The sequence below is a fragment of the Megalobrama amblycephala genome, linkage group LG2, assembly GCF_018812025.1.
Source record: "Megalobrama amblycephala isolate DHTTF-2021 linkage group LG2, ASM1881202v1, whole genome shotgun sequence".
In the NCBI taxonomy this organism is placed as follows: Eukaryota; Metazoa; Chordata; class Actinopteri; order Cypriniformes; family Xenocyprididae; genus Megalobrama; species Megalobrama amblycephala.
The window spans coordinates 33,033,629-33,050,144 of record NC_063045.1 but is presented as its reverse complement, the minus strand read 5'-3'; the positions used below and the strand labels follow the sequence as shown (position 1 = coordinate 33,050,144).

Below are 16,516 nucleotides of genomic sequence, written 5' to 3'. Positions count from 1 at the left end.
GGTGGATTATTCATTGAAATCATGGAGAATGACATTTAGTTTTATTTTCATCATGAATGACAGCGCACAGTGTAGGCTATTTACAGACAAACGAAATCTGCAGAAGTCTCTTTACTGCGGAACTGAACTTAATAAAACAGAAACGAAATCAATGTGTCATACAAAACGGAACTGTTTTAATAGCTGAAACGATATCTAAACGTTTTGCTATGTTCTGTCAATGCAAACAGAACAGCAGTAGGCTACATACACTCTTAAAAATTGCTGTTAATTTACGGCAAAATTTTAACAGTATAATCCTGTTATATTAAAAAGCAGCACATTGCTGTTTTTTTACGGTTGGTGAAATGACGTAGACAAATGTAAACAGCATTTTCCCGTATTTATTCCACGAAGGAAAGAAAACAGTACTTAACAGTATTTTTGGAACTGAAAACTGCAGCGAGCACATGCAACGAGCACATTTTCATCCGTCTTTACACTGATATAACCGGTGAGTGCACATTTTCCTTGCTCCTTTTACACAAGATAGGCTACACGTTTGCAATTGCAAATAACTGTGATAATTGTGGATGCTGAGCTTATAACTGTTTTATACATTCATTTCAGTGCCAAACCGTCAACGTGCAATCTGCGTCACAGAGTGGAGCTGGATTTCTGATTCAGAGATTTCCCGATTACAAGGTGAGTTCAGTATATAACGATTATCTATCAATCTATCTATATATATATAATTTCAAAAATGATATACTATTAACTCTTCTGCAAAGTAAGCCTTTAACATCATAGCAACAAAGTAATATCGATGTATTTGTAACGCGCTGAAATTGTCGTCATCTTGTTTGCTAATTTTAGCTTGAGATCTTTTCATTTATTGCCTAATATAGGCTACATTTAGTTTATATTAGACAAAACGTTGATTTCGGTAACGTTGTGCTTGCAAATTTGGGTAAGCTTGTTCTAATTTGTACATAACTGTATTATGAGGGGAGTTTTTCTTTACTAGTGTTGCTGTTTTGTTTCTTTAGTGTTGGCTGTATTTTGGATTGCTTCGATCCAAGTTAGCTTGATAGAATAAGTTGCGCGTTACAATACTCAGTAAGAATAATTCCTGTTAATTTTTTTGTGTTGATGGGTGGTTAATGCATGTATTGTAATGTTACTTTGCCTAGTACAGTAGGCTAAAGGACATTTTATTTCAGTGGATTTTTTTTTTTTGTTGCTGAGATTTTCATGCATTTGACTGGTCAGCATGTTTGCGTGTCAGTTATGTGGGCAGCAATGCAGTACTCCAGTGGCCTATGTGAAGCACATGAGGATTCACAGCAATATCCCTAACTTGTTTCTTCATTGTTGCATCCAGGACTGTAACAGGAAGTTTGTGAAATTAGCAGCTTTGAAATCACATCTTTACAGACACCACAATGATTGTGTGGTGGTGCCTAGATCACATGTGTACCCTCCAGTAGACTTTGCATGCCATGTTGACTTGTGTAGTGCTAAATGTGATACACTAACTCAGTTTTATTCCCATCTTAAAGTGCACATTAAAGAGGGACGAAGAGTGACATGCCCCTTTAAGCAGTGTGATAAAACATTTTCAGTGATATCCACCTTTACCTCTCACATATCAAGGAAACATAAAAATTCAACAGAGGTAAACCTAAATGAATCCATTGTTGCCACATCACTTGTGACTGAAGCTGAAAGCTTGCAAAACATTGACAGTGATATGATGACAGAGGAACAAACTGGTGTAGTTGGAAATAGTGAGAATTTGGAGGTTAGTCCAGAAAATATCAATGAGACGTTATTTTTGAAGAATCTTGCTCTCTTTTATCTGAAATTACAGGCTAAGTTATTGCTTCCTTCTTCAGTCATTCAGAATATCATTGAAGACATGCAGTCAGTTTATGATGTCAACCAGTCACATCTACTTTTCAAACTAAATGAGAAATTGGTTGCACTTGGGGTTCCAGAGGCTTCCATTAATGATGTCATGGACAGTCTGAAAGCAGACGATCTCTTACGAGCATGTAATAGCCACACACTAAAAACAGACCAGCGAAGGAAAACAGTGTTTAAGAACAGTTTTAATTATGTTGAACCTATGCCCATTTGTCTAGGACATAATGAAGCTGGCAAAGAGTGTTTTTTACAGTATGTCCCTGTAAAACAGACAATTGAGGCCCTTTTTCATTGTGAGTCTGTGTGGAAGCAGTACAGAGAAGTACACAGCCGTATCCAGTTGAAGGATATTTTTGAAGATTTGTGGGATGGTGAAAACACCACAAAAAACTTGGCCCAGATAGAGAGGTCATCTTTAGGCTTGATACTTTATCAAGATTCCTTTGAAGTTGTTAATCCTCTGGGGTCAGGAAAGAAAAAACACAAAATACTAGCTATGTATCTCACACTTGCAGACCTATTGCCACACAACCGGTCACGTATTGACCAGATGCAACTGGTTTTTCTGTGTAGAGAACAAGATTTCAAGTATTTTGGACAGGAATTGATCATGGGATGCTTGATGAAAGACCTTCAAGACCTTGAGACTAATGGCATAGTGCTACCTGATGGACAGGTATGCAGAGGAATCTTGCGAGCCATTTGTGGAGACAACCTGGGTTCACACAACATCGGAGGTTTTGTTGAAAATTTCAGTGGCAGTAGGTTCTTCTGTCGATATTGTGAAATTGACAAAGACGTGTTTCACGCAGATCCTTTGTCCAAAGCTAACACTCGGACACCAGAGTCATACAAAGAGCATGTTCAGAACCTCGAGGAGCATTCTGTTCATAGTGGAGGTATTAAATTTGACTCCTTATTCAACAGCCTGTCTATGTTTCATGTATGTCAACCTGGGTTGCCTCCGTGTCTTGGGCATGATTTGTTTGAAGGCATTGTTGCCTCTGATCTTGCATTGTGTATCAACCATCTTGTCACAGTTGAAAAACAGTTCACTTACACTGACTTAAATCGGATGATTGATCAGTTCCGATATTTAGGTAATGATGCAAATGACAAACCTTGTGAGGTGAAGCCAGGAAGTGATAGACTGAGTGGCCATGCTATGCAAAACTGGTGCTTACTGAGACTGTTACCAGTGTTGATTGGAGAGAAGATGACATCTCCTGCTGACAATGAGATATGGCAACTGGTGTTACAACTAAGAGAAATTGTGGCATTGATTTGTGCACCAGCAATTTCTGCTGACCAGATAGGCTATTTAAGGGTCCTTATTGAAGAATACTTGCATTCCAGAAAACAAGTCTTTCCCCATCATCGGCTTAAACCTAAGCATCATTACATGAGCCATTATCCAGAGCTCATCATTCAGTTTGGTCCACTTATTCGTTTGTGGACTATGAGGTTCGAAAGTAAGCACACATACTTTAAACAGTGCACAAGAAAACTGCGCAACTTTAAAAATGTGTGCTCAAGCCTTGCAGAAAGACACCAGCTTTTACAAGCATATCTTAGCGCTGGCAATCTCTTCCCACCATCAATTATAGTAGAAAAGGCAACTGAGTTTTATCCATGTGACTACAGTGATGGCATCAGGGAATCAGTTGCAAATTATGATTTTGGACCTGAAAATACTTTGATTGGTCATGAAGTAACTGTAAAAGGAACTAAATACAAAAAAAACATGTTTGTTGTTATCAGTAAGGATGAGGATGGGCTTGAAGTTGGTAAGATTATTATGATACTCAATCATAAAAACTCTGCAGTCTACTTTGTCACTGAAAAGTATAAGGCTTTGTGTCTACATGATGTAGGTGTTCACTGCATCACACCAATCAAGAGCTGTTACTACTGTGTGAACCAAGAGGACCTACTGGATTATTACCCTCTACCTCAGTATGCAATTCATGACATGGCACTAATTGTTCTTCACCATTCTTTTCCCTCTTTATAGTGCAATGAGCACTGTGAATGAAGATCTGAGGGGCATCATCCTCAGCACTTTGCCAAGAATTTCTAACGACACTCTACAGGCATTGATAGACAAGCTATTAAACTCCGGTCTGGAATCTACACAAGACCTGAAATATGTGACTAAAGAAGATATTGGTGACCTACTGCCGGTCATTCAACTACGGAAGCTTCTGGAAGCATTTAAAAAAGGTAATGTGGATATAAATCTTACTGTTTTGCAATATAGAGTTAATTCTTAAACAGTAGCTCTGACTGGCCTTTTTTAAGTGAGTAGTTCACTTCCAGAACAAAAATTTGCAGATAATTTACTTACCCCCTTGTCATCCAAGATGTTCATGCCTTTCTTTCTTCAGTTGTAAAGAAATTATGTTTTTTGAGGAAAACATTTCAGGAATTATCTCCATATAGTGGACTTCATTGTGGAGCCCACGAGAACTCCCATCTTATTTTCTCCTCCAACTTCAAAATCAGTCTATATCTCTGCAGAAGTACTGACCCAACCCCCTTTTTGGAAAACAGCGATGTAGGACGATAAATTTGTATTTTATTTTATAAAATGAACGTTTCACTAGATAAGACACTTATTCCTCGGCTGGGATCATTTAGATCCCTTTGAAGCTGCATTGAAACTGCATTTTGGATGTTAAAACTTGCGGGCACCATTGAAGTCCACTATATGGAGATAATTCCTGAAATGTTTCTTCACGACTGAAGAAAGAAAGGCATGAACATCTTGGATGACAACGGGATAAGCACATTATCTTTAAATATTTGTTCTGAAAGTTAACTACTTTTAAAGCTTTTAATTAGAGGAAATGTATTTTTAACTTACATTGTTTTACAAGTATATTTGATTATTTCCAGGACTTCTTGCATATTTACCAGTTGTCTTTGCACTAATGGATACTGATAGTTGTAAATAGTTGTAAATGTACATTGTGCTCAATTTAGCATGTGACCTGCAAAATACAGATATTTCCAATCACTTAATGATTTATTTACAGGCCTTTGGTTAATCTCATATGTTAGTTACCTCTGCTTTTCCTGTTTCAGAGACAGAGATGGTCACTTTGGACCTACAAATTCTTCCTTCCCCTACACCAGCAGTCAGCTTGCCTTCAGACCTTCCTTGCTCCAGTGCATCAAGTGAACTCTCAAATCAAGAATCCAGCAGCTCCGAAGACTGCAGTCCATCCGCCCAAATAAAAAAAACATGGCCAGATACTTTTCAGATTCCTTGGACTGCAATGCCTATGGACATTCGTTCAGCAGTGACTGATGGCAAGAGACCTTCACCAGCAGCACGGCGACAAATGGTCAGAGTTTTGGCAGATGAGATGAGGAAATATGAGCTAAACCCAACACGCGGACAATGTGTCACAGTCTGCCGAAACATCATCCGCCAGTATCCTCAAAGTTTTGCTGATCTCCGTGACAATGGTCAGGTACTAGGAAATGGTTATACCTCACTGTTAATTCAAATTAAAAATCGAATTGAAAATCTGAACCGCACCACCAGCTTTCGCCAACACCGTTCATCTGGTGATGGACTAAAGAGAGGGCCTACTGATACATATGGCTGCACCAGATTCCAGCCTGATCTCCCACCAGAGGAGACAGATGCAACCGTAGAGCAGAAACGTCAGCGGCTGGAGGAGATATACTGTCGAGATGGAATAAATGGGGTTGAAAGAGCAGAAGTTAAGCAACTTATGGAAACAACCTTTTGCCTCCAGCGGAAGCAAATAAACATATTACCAGCACCCACCATCAGTGATTTAAGAAAGCAGTGGCCATACCTTTTCACTCCGAAAGGGCTTTATGCTCATTTTGAGCTTCTAACTGACATCAAAGTTATGCGTGCACTTGAGCTTGCCATTGAAGAATGTGGAAGAGCCATTGTGGAGTTCTTCAGCAACAAACCCACCAATGCAGATGTCAGGGCAGTCATTTCTCTGCGGCCAGACCTCGAGCTTTCCTTCTGCATCATCCAACTTCTAATGGCTCACTTCTCTGAGACTCAGGAAGGGCTGATCCTTTTTGCAAATGTAAGATTTTTTTTGTTGTTGTTGTTGTTGTTTATATCATGGTATTAATGTCCTAACAACTGAAATAGACATGCTCTTTCCTAATTTAAAAATTAAATGCATACAAAGGCATTATTGTTAGTGTATTTTGTCTCTATGTCCTCATCATTGTAACTGTGTCTTAGGCATCTTCCACTGCAGCTGATGTAGAAAGGACACTAGAACTACCTGCAACTCCTCGACTGATACTCCTTGGTATGTATAGAACTGTATGAATATATAGTCTATTTTATTACATAAGCCACTAAGTGTTGTTTTTTTTTTGTATTTCAGCAAACTTTTAACTGGTAAATGCTTTTGTACAACACTGAAAGGGACAGTTCACACAAAATAAATATTCTTTTAAAAGTCCTTTATTCTTTTAAAAAATCTTTTACCCACACTCATGTAATTTTAAAGGGATAGTTCACCCAAAAATGAAAATTTGATGTTTATCTGCTTACCCCCAGGGCATCCAAGATGTAGGTGACTTTTTTTTCTTCAGTCGAACGCAAATTATGATTTTTAACTGCAACCGCTGCCGTCTGTCAGTCAAATAATAGCAGTGATTGGGAACTTGAACAATAAGAGTCGAAATAACTTCCATAGACAAATCCAAATTGAAACCCTGCGGCTCGTGACGGCACATTGATGTCATAAGTCACGAAACGATTGGTTTGTGCGAGAAACCGAACAGTATTTATACAATTTTTTACCTCTAATACACCACTATGTCCAACTTCGTTCAGCTTGTGAGGTCTGATCGCGCTCTGACAATCGGAAGTGATGTCTTGCGCTCATTGAAGTATATGGGCGAGACATCACTTCCGTCATCACAACGCGTTTTTTGACCTCACTAACAGGATGCTGAACGAAGTTGGACATAGTGGTGTATTAGAGGTAAAAATTATATAAATAATGTTCGGTTTCTCGCACAAACCGATCGTTTCGTGTCTTAGGACATCAATGTGTCGTCACGAGCCGCAGGGTTTCATTTGGATTTGTCTAATCAAGTTTTATTTACTGTTATAGTTGAAGTTCCCATCTACTGCTATTATTTGACTGACAGACGGCAGCGGTTGCAGTTAAAAATCATAATTTGCGTTCGACTGAAGAAACAAATTCACCTACATCTTGGATGTACTGGGGGTAAGCAGATAAACATCAAATTTTCATTTTTGGATGAACTATCCCTTTAAGCCCTCAAGACTTTTATTGATCTTTGAAAAAAAAAAAAAAATATTAATAAAATTCTTTCATCATTTTTGTTCATCAATTGAAAGTCCAAAAGTAAAAAAAAAAAAAAACTTTGATGCTTCAAAAAGTTAATAAAGTTATTGTAAATGTATGAATTTATTTTTGTTTATTCATGTATAAACATTGAGCATACATGGAGCAAATAATCTCAAACATGCTTGCTTGATGTGAGAACCAATGAGGTTTGTTCTGACTGGACTTTTAATGGATGAACAGAAATGATGAAAGAATATTAAAAACAGCTTCATTTGTGTTTTGAAAATGAAAATTCTTTGAAAGTTGGAGTGACTAATTAATTACTACATTTTCATTCAATTACTTCAACTATATTAAACAAAAATATTGAGTTAAATTGATCACAAAAATTGCTGCAACAATTTCACAATACATATACACGTGTCTGTCCAGACCAGTCCACAATCAGCATTTTGAAATGCATTTGTTATGTTAAAAGAACAGGGCTCTGTGACTTGGTAAAATGATTTCAGTTTCCCTTGCATTTATTTGCAATCTGGCAGTAAAAAAATGAATATGCTATATGACTACCTGGCATTGTTTTTTTCTTTGGAATGTTTTAGGTGAAAAACCAGGAAGCTGCATTCATAAATGGATGATTAGTTTTGAGGGGCAAATAATCTGTGAGGGCATCACGCCAAGTTTTCTGTCTGGACTTGCTGCTGTGTTTTCTACTTTCTACAATTTCAATGTGGAGTACCAAGCTGAGGCTGCATCCACGTTGGAATTCATTCAGAGGTTAGATGCTTAGATTCATATATTAATTTTGGTAACACTTTACAATATGGGTGCACTAATATGCATTAATTCATGATTAAAAGGTTAGTTCACCTAAAAATGAAAATTCTGTCATTTATTACTCACCCTCATGTCGTTTCACACCCGTAAGACCTTCATTAATCTTCAGAACACAAATTAAGATATTTTAGTTGAAATCTGATAGCTTAGTGAGGCCTGCATGGCCAGCAATGACATTTCCTCTCTCAAGATCCATTAATGTATTTGTCTTCCGAAGATGAACAAAGGTCTTACGGGTGTGGAACAACATGAGGATGAGTGATTCTGTGAGATAGAATTTTAATTTTTGGGTGAACTAACCCTTTAACTAATGCACAGATAATCATGAGTTAATGTATGACTTATGAAGAACTAAACCATTTATTAATGATTACTGCATCAGCAACTAATAAAGATTCTACATGATTCATATTTTAAATACTCATTAAATTGTTATTAGTTAATGTGTCATAATGTATTAATTCCCTAAAAACATATTATATTAACTAATAATGTAAATTAACGTGTTAATTACCACAATCGGTCAAAGCCATGCATTTCAGCTTCCAGTTGTCTGCTTTAGTTAATCATTAGCTAATGATTTACAAAGGTATCATGTTATGACTTTACTTGTTGAGGCACATGACTATTAACTAATTGTTAAGTAATATGTAATTGTGGTTATGGGTTTTGAATTAATAGCCATGTGCCTCAACAAGTAAAGTCATGCATTAACTCATTATTATCTGTGCATTAGTTAAGCATGAATTAATGCATATTAGCGCACCCGTATTGTAAAGTGTTATCTTAATTTCTATTCACATTCTCGTTATGTAAACTTTTACCCACACTAATTCTGAATGTATGTATTTGTTTTTCAGGCGCTTCATTGGAATAAATCCTGAAAAAGGCACCAAGGGTGGACAAGTCTTGTCGAAGCGGACAGGGAAGGTCGCCCACAAAAAGAAATCAGTGAACACTCGGGTTGCCAGTCTTCTTAAGAAGCTAATGGACTTTGAGTGGGACTTCATATAAGTGAACCCACTCATTCACTAACATACCACATACACACCTTACACATATTCTACAAAAACAACAAAAACATGCTTTTAGTGTGTTAGTCGCACAATTTTTTCAGGTGTTCATTTTTGAATACCTACATCTTTCTTCATTCAGTAATTCTTATTCACTAATAATTCAGTATTTCTTAATCACTCAGTAGTTCTCTGAGTCACTCATTTAGTTTTTTCTGTTATATAAATATTTTGTTTATTCAGTTAAACATATTCTGAAGCTTAAGTTTTAGCCATTCAAATTGCATCAGCCACTAATTTTGAGAATATTGTGTGATTAAAGTGGCTTTTTTTTTCCAAGTTTGTCAAAGTTTTAATAAAGCACATTTTGAAGTTACACTGCATTGTGTTAAATGTGTAATGTTTCAAAGGATATATTTGTACATTGTACTAAAACATGGTTTTAAAGCTACACTTCTAAGGGGAAATATCTAGAAAAATAATTCCACCTTTTTTTCTTAGCAGTTAATTTCTCAATATAATAACATATTTGTAGCTTACAGTTAAAAAGTGCAAATAAACATTAATTAACTGTTAATGCTTTTGACAGTAATTTACTGTTAATGTAGAAAATAACAGCTTTATGCTGTATTTACAAAAACAGTAACAAACTGTAAATTTCAACAACAGCAAGACACTGTTAATTTAACAGTAACTTGCTGGCAACCGTGCTGCCAGTTACTTACTGTTTTTTAACAGGACAATTTTTAACAGTGTAGGCTAATAAATCAAGCGCGTCATCGTCACAACCATAGCCTTGTTTCCGCACGGAATAAAGTATTTTATTCTCGGAACATTTCGACTTTATTCTCCGACTTTATTTTTATTATTAATATTATTATTATTTTTTGCAGAGGTTAGATATTTCGACTTTATTCTCTGAATATTCCGACTTTAATCTCGGAAACTTAGATTTTTAACATGGCACTATATGTCGTCGTATTGATCTGTCATTTAGATCTGAGATGCGCAGGTCAGAGAGCAGCTTTAACGCTCAACGACTCATGAGCCAATCAGAAGTAGTTAAGGGGCGGGCCTCGTGTCTTTGTCAAATAGATCGATACAGGTTTAAGGCCCTTTCACACAGGACGCGGCATGCGCTGCGCTCGCCGCTGGGTTCCGCGCAGCCCTTCAGATACAAAGCGATTTGCGCTGCGCTGGCCAGAGCACAGTAGGCGGAGTTTTCCAAACATGTAGCGGGAGTTTTATACATAGTCATTTGATTGTTGTTCCACCTTTCGGTCAGCAGTAAAGTATATGTCCCGGGCCGTGCTAAGAAGTGAGCAATAGCAATAGCCCTGCTTGTAAGAAGAAGAAAGAGAGCAGCTCTTAACAGTGTCTGTCATGTCTCCATGACACAGCTTTTCTCCCGATGTCACTATACGACCAGCAAACTTGTATTGTATAGCTCTGGAAATTACAACTCAGTAAATAGCGGTTCATCCATTTTGCTTTCCGATTGTTTGGATGCCCCGTTGTTATTGGTCGCGCGGGTAATCGTCACAGAGCGCAGCGGCAAAAGTTGAACTATTTTGAACTTTGACCGCGGCGTGCGCGCAAGCTGCGCTCCGCTGCGTCTGCGCTTTGGTCGACGCAGTCCTCGCGCGGCGCAAGCCATTGAAACAAATGGGTTTCATAGCGCAGCGCAGCGCATACCGCGTCCTGTGTGAAAGGGCCTAGACAATGCTCCATGCGCGAAGGTGTTTACAATTGTGTCTCATATTTCTCAACTCAAAACGTAAGTCATGGCTATGTTTATGAAGCCAGGGGAAGACATTAAAGACATTGATAAAAGCATAAAGAATAAATGGCGCTGGGCTTGGATTGAGGATGTGGGTAGCGACGGAAAGCCCTTTGGAAGCTGGTGTCAAAAACTCCGGCAACCAGGAGCATGCTATTGCACTGTGTGTGCCAGAAAACTAATGTATGGAACTAGCGGGAAAAAAGTACTGTCACGGCACGAATTAGACCCTGTTCACAAAGCAACAGTCAGAGCACTGCAACATACCGTCTTTTACAGTATATTCATTTTTTATAGTTTTTCAGTTGAATGGTGCATATTTTGCAATTAAATTTGTTAAAGAAAAATGAATGTGTGTCCTTTTCATGTCTTTTAGGTAATCAATTCCTGTGTACTTTGGAGTACTATTATTGCCACTTACTGACCTGTCTTGGTATGACTGTAGCATCTGCAGCATTTACTTCCAGTGATTGTACTAAGATGGGCTAATAAGGTCAATGTAGGCACTGAACATATTGAGAAGAAAATGCTGTGTTTTCTTGAATAATACTGAGGGGATAATGCAAATATGAAAATATCTAAAAAAGAGCCACTTGTCAATAATGATGATCAGGGTTATACATACTTAGGCTGTTTATATATTTGGGCCCAGGGGCCAACAAGTTGTGTTAAAAGTGCGTCGCATACATAGTACCCTCTCGGGGGGCAAGGAAAAAAAGTTCAGGCTCAGGAATTTTTTTCACTATCAGCCCTGTATTAAAACAGTTAATGTGAGTATTCTCGTCGCTTTATAATATTAAGGTAGAACCACTGAACTCACATGATCTGTTTTAAATATTGAGTACCTTTCTGGATCTTGAGAGGTTCGGTGCCATTGCTCACTGAGCCTCACTGAGCAAAAAAAAATCTTCATTTGTGTTCTGAAGGTCTTACGGGTGTGGAACGACATGACGGTGAGTAATAAATGACATTATTTTCATTTTTGGGTGAACTAACACATTAAGGCATTAAAATAGTCTTAAATGCATAATAATATTAAATGAAATGTTGTAAGAGAGTATACGGCATTCTTTGGCATGCAATAACATATGATTGTTTCTGTGCTGTATTCGGTTGTTAAGTCTGACGTCACGCGGCAGCGCTTCCGGGTCCAAACGCTCTATCTCATACCACAAGAAAACAACAAATGGTGCTAATATACACACACGATGTGGTGTAATACTACAAAAAATATATAATTATAACCTTTATCTCCATACCAAAATCCCAGATGGCCAGACAATAATTAATCTTTTATAAATCGTTAAAATATTAATATCTGTGACGCTGTGAGCATGGAGACTGTTGTGTAGACTGTAAGTATTTAAAATGTTTAACTTTTTAAAATGTTTGATGTTTATTATGAATAAATAGCGCTCATAAACGGCCGTCGATGGCATTCTCAAGTGAAACGAGTTGAGGCTTGGACCCGGAAACGGCGTTCCTTACGTCATGACTTAACAAGCGGATAGTCCCGCCCCCAAACTCATGCCATTGGTTGTATCAGAAGTTGACCCCACACAAAAAAATAGAAATGCTTTGAAATCATTAGAACTCTTCAGGAAATCAAATTACTAATGGCTTACTTATGGTTGCCTGCGCACATTAAACTGGGTTGGGAGAGAGTGATCTGTTAATTGATTTAAAACATTTAGTCACGATTCATCTCATATGACAGTTAATGCATTCAGTTCCTTTTAAAGAGAGTCAGTTCTAGATGAGTTCTAGGGGACATGCTCTGACTCAACCCCATCCCAGCAGTAACCCTAACCTTACTCTTACTGGGCCTTAACACTCCACCCCATCCTGACACCAACCAAAAAGGCCCAAATAAAACAAGATCAAATCAGATTTTCTTAATAATTATTCAAGATATATATATATATATATGTATATATATATATATATATATATATATATATATATATATATATAATATTTTTATTTATTTTTTTTTCCTGCATTTTAAGCCACACAATTTCTTTGTAAGAGGGAATTAAAAACATTCTCCACTTTGACTGATATTTTGCATTTATGTATTTGACAGATGGTCTTATCCCAGGCAACTTTCATTCAGGTTCACATTTTATCAGTTCAGTTCATTCATTCCCTGGGAATCAAACCCATGACTTTAGCATTGCTAGTGCCATTTTATACTAGAGCTTTAAGTGAATAGGCCTACATAAATTAATAAGGCATGTTCTTATTGTGGATTTACATTAAAAATATTTACAAATTGCTATATTAGTGATTTATATATTTTGCTCTCTTCAGCAGTCCTCTTTGGCTTCAAGCAGCAGTGTTTTTCCTTACTGTGTAAATGTGTTTAAATTATTCATATTGCTCACAATGATCTCTTCATCATCAGCTAAGTGTTAACCCTCGGCAATTCACGTTTCACATAGAAGAAGAAGAAGACGATTTATTTATATAGCGCCTTTCCATAGCTCAAGGTTGCTTCACATAGTGCTATACAATACAAACACATAAGGCCAGATTTAGCCACATTATCCAAAATACATATTGAAAAGATATGTTTTTAGCTGAGTCTTGAAGGTAAGCAAAGATGATATATTACGAAGTGTAAGGGGTAGCGAATTCCATAATTTAGGAGCATTAACACTAAATGACCTACCACAGTGGGCAGCCGAAAACGAGGAATGGACAAAAGACCAAGCTCAGATGATCTGAGGGACCGGGCAGGAGAGTAGGAGTAGAGTAGGTCAGACAGATATGGAGGCGCAAGACCATTTAATGACTTAAATGTTAGAAGTAATATCTTAAAGTGAATATGTGATGCCACAGGGATGCCAGTGAAGATCATGCAGTAGAGGAGTAATGTGAGCAGAACAGCTGGTGGAAGTGAGAACTCTTGCTGCTGAGTTTTGAACATGCTATAACCTTGCTATGAGTTTTTAGGCAGACCAAGAAAAAGAGCATTGCAATAATCCAGACGTGATGTGATCAATGCATGAATTAACATTTCAGCATCAGCTAGAGTGAGAGAAGATCGAAGACGTGCAATATTACGAAGATGGAAAAAAGAGTTTTTAACCACAGAAGAAATATGAGAGGCAAAAGATAGAGATGAGTCAAATAAGACACCAAGATTACGGACAGATGAAGAAGGCTTAACATGAACCCCGTCAATTTCAAAGGACAGGTCCATCCTTTTGACTAAGGTAGCAGAGCCAATCATCAATATTTCAGTTTTGTTATTATTTAGTTTAAGAAAATTCAAGGACATCCAATGCTTGATATCCCTGATACATGCAGTAAGGGAGTCAGGTACGGATAGCCTATCAGAGCTGGTGGTAAGGTAGATTTGAATGTCATCAGCATAGCAATGAAATTGAAGTCCATGCATGCATATGATGTCACCAAGTGGAGAAATATAAATGATAAACAGAAGTGGACCCAGAACTGAACCTTAAGGAACACCCTGTGAGACCGGACCCTTATAACCTTGTATGGTGATATAATATTTTCTGTCGCTGATGTAGGAAATGAGCCAGGAAAGAGCTGAACCAGTGATACCAATTTCAGAAAGGTGAGAGATGAGTATTTCATGGCAGACTGTGTCAAATGCAGAGCTTAGATCGAGAAGAATCAGGATGTTTATTAACCCAGAATCCATGGACAGAAGAATGTCATTAACCACACGAAGAAGAGCAGTTTCAGTGCTATGTGAAGAGTGAAATCCTGACTGAAAAAGGCTATATGCGTTTAAGTAAGATCTCAATTGTGAAGCCACAACTTTTTCAAGAATTTACTTAAGAATGGTAAATTTGAGATTGGCCTGTAATTATTCATGTTTAGATGGTCAAGGCCTTGTTTTTTAAGAATGGGGGTCACTGCAGCCATTTTTAATTCTGCTGGAACAATGGCAGATGCTAAACTACAGTTTATGTGTTATGAAAGGTTCAATCTCAGGAACACACATCTTAAGCAAAACAGTAGGTGGAATTGTAGAATTAAAGGCAGGATGTAAAATTAGACTTCACAATTAGATCACTTATGGCAGCAGAAGTAGTGAGAGTAAAAGCAGAGAGAGAGTTTGTTGAGTGAGCTGAGTCAGCTGACATCAAGTGAATGTTCAGTTACGATGTAACCTTTGTTCTCTCAGTGAAGAGACTATCTCTCCATTACATATTCCATATGTATGGGAATTTGATTCTCCATATTTGGTGACATGGATACTCTCTAAGACAATCCGGCTGTGCCGGTCACGCCCTAATTAGTGCCCTATAAAACACTCATCGTGGCGTGTACTCATTGCTATCCTTTGATAGGAACTTGTCCCAGAGCAGCCTCGAGGTGGAGAGATAGTCTCTTCACTCAGAGAACAAAGGTTACATCGTAACTGAATGTTCTCTATCGTATCGAAACTATCTCTCCTCATTACATTTTCCATATGTATGGGAAACTCTGTAAGACACCCCGCGAAGGGACGGTGCAGCGACCAATGAACTATTTACAATATTTACATATTTACAAACTTGAGCCAGGTGCCAATGCTACCAAAGGCTCACCTCCGCTGACTTATTCAGGAATGGAGGGCAGAGACCTTGCTAATGCACAAATTACTATTCATCTGGACCTTAAGACCAGTTTAGATGTAATGTTCCTTTCTAGTTGCTCCCAGCACCAACTCCCCAAAGGAGGGGCTAGCTGCAACATTCAGTCTATAAAACTTAGTAAAAGTGGATGGAGAAGACCACGTGGCTGCCTCACAGTTTTCCTTCAAAGAGGCTCCCCACCACAAAGCCCACGAGGTAGCAATGCTTCGAGTTGAGTGTGCCCTCAGTCCTGGCAATGATGGTCCATCCATTTTCTTTGTAAGCCTTCTGGATTGTTTCTACAACCCAATGTGAAAGTCTTACTTTCGATAGTGGCTTGCCTTGACACTCTGGTTTAAAACATACAAACATCTGATCTGTTTGTCTAACTGCCTTAGTCCACTGTAAATATATAGACAGCATCCTCACTGGGTAAATTAGTGACTTCCTTCTTCCCGTTTCCTCGTGTTCTTGTGGGAGACAGAGTATGTGAAGTTCGACGGACTGGTTCAGGTGTAGATCAGAAAGCACTTTAGGCAGAAAAGCTGGGTTGGGTCGCAATATAACTCCTGCACCCTCTGGCATAAATCTACAGCAGCTTTCATGCACCGATAGCGCATGGAGTTCCCCAATCCTTTTGGCAGAGGTTATTGCCAGGAGGAAGGCAGTCTTTAAGGACAGCCATTTTAGGTCTGCCAATTCAAGGGGCTCAAATGGGGGTTGCTGAAGTACCCTTAGGACTCGATCTAAGTCACACTGAGGTACAACACGCCTAGTACTGCTTGCTGTACATCTTAGCGCACCTTTGAGGAATTGAGAAATTAGGCTAACACAGCTCTCTGATAGTTTGTAATTCCCCACTCGAGCAGCCTTAATTGCAGTCATGATACCTCTGAGAGTGGAAGCCGATTTGCCTGCATCCAACTGTTCCTGCAAAAACTGTAGGATATCACGGGATGTAGATGTGGAAGGATTTATATTGTGCCCCTCGCACCAGGACTGAAACATACCCCACCTAAATGAATAGGCTGCCCTTGTAGAGGGAGC

At 38.2% G+C, this 16,516-nt stretch overlaps 2 protein-coding genes across 3 annotated transcripts in view; both read left to right on the top strand.

Annotated features, from left to right (window-relative positions):
* The window catches only part of LOC125255945 (histone-lysine N-methyltransferase 2D-like), a 526,365-nt gene that overhangs the window by 468,541 nt on the left and 41,308 nt on the right, over positions 1–16,516 (top strand). The gene's annotated exons all lie outside the window — the stretch shown is intronic.
* Positions 288–9,470, top strand: LOC125255987. Its single transcript, XM_048171608.1, has 7 exons — positions 288–493; positions 610–684; positions 3,923–4,131; positions 4,996–5,990; positions 6,155–6,224; positions 7,844–8,018; positions 8,939–9,470. The coding sequence occupies exons 3-7, from the start codon at positions 3,927–3,929 to the stop codon at positions 9,090–9,092; spliced, it is 1,599 nt and encodes a 532-aa protein (XP_048027565.1). The 5' UTR covers positions 288–493; positions 610–684; positions 3,923–3,926; the 3' UTR covers positions 9,093–9,470.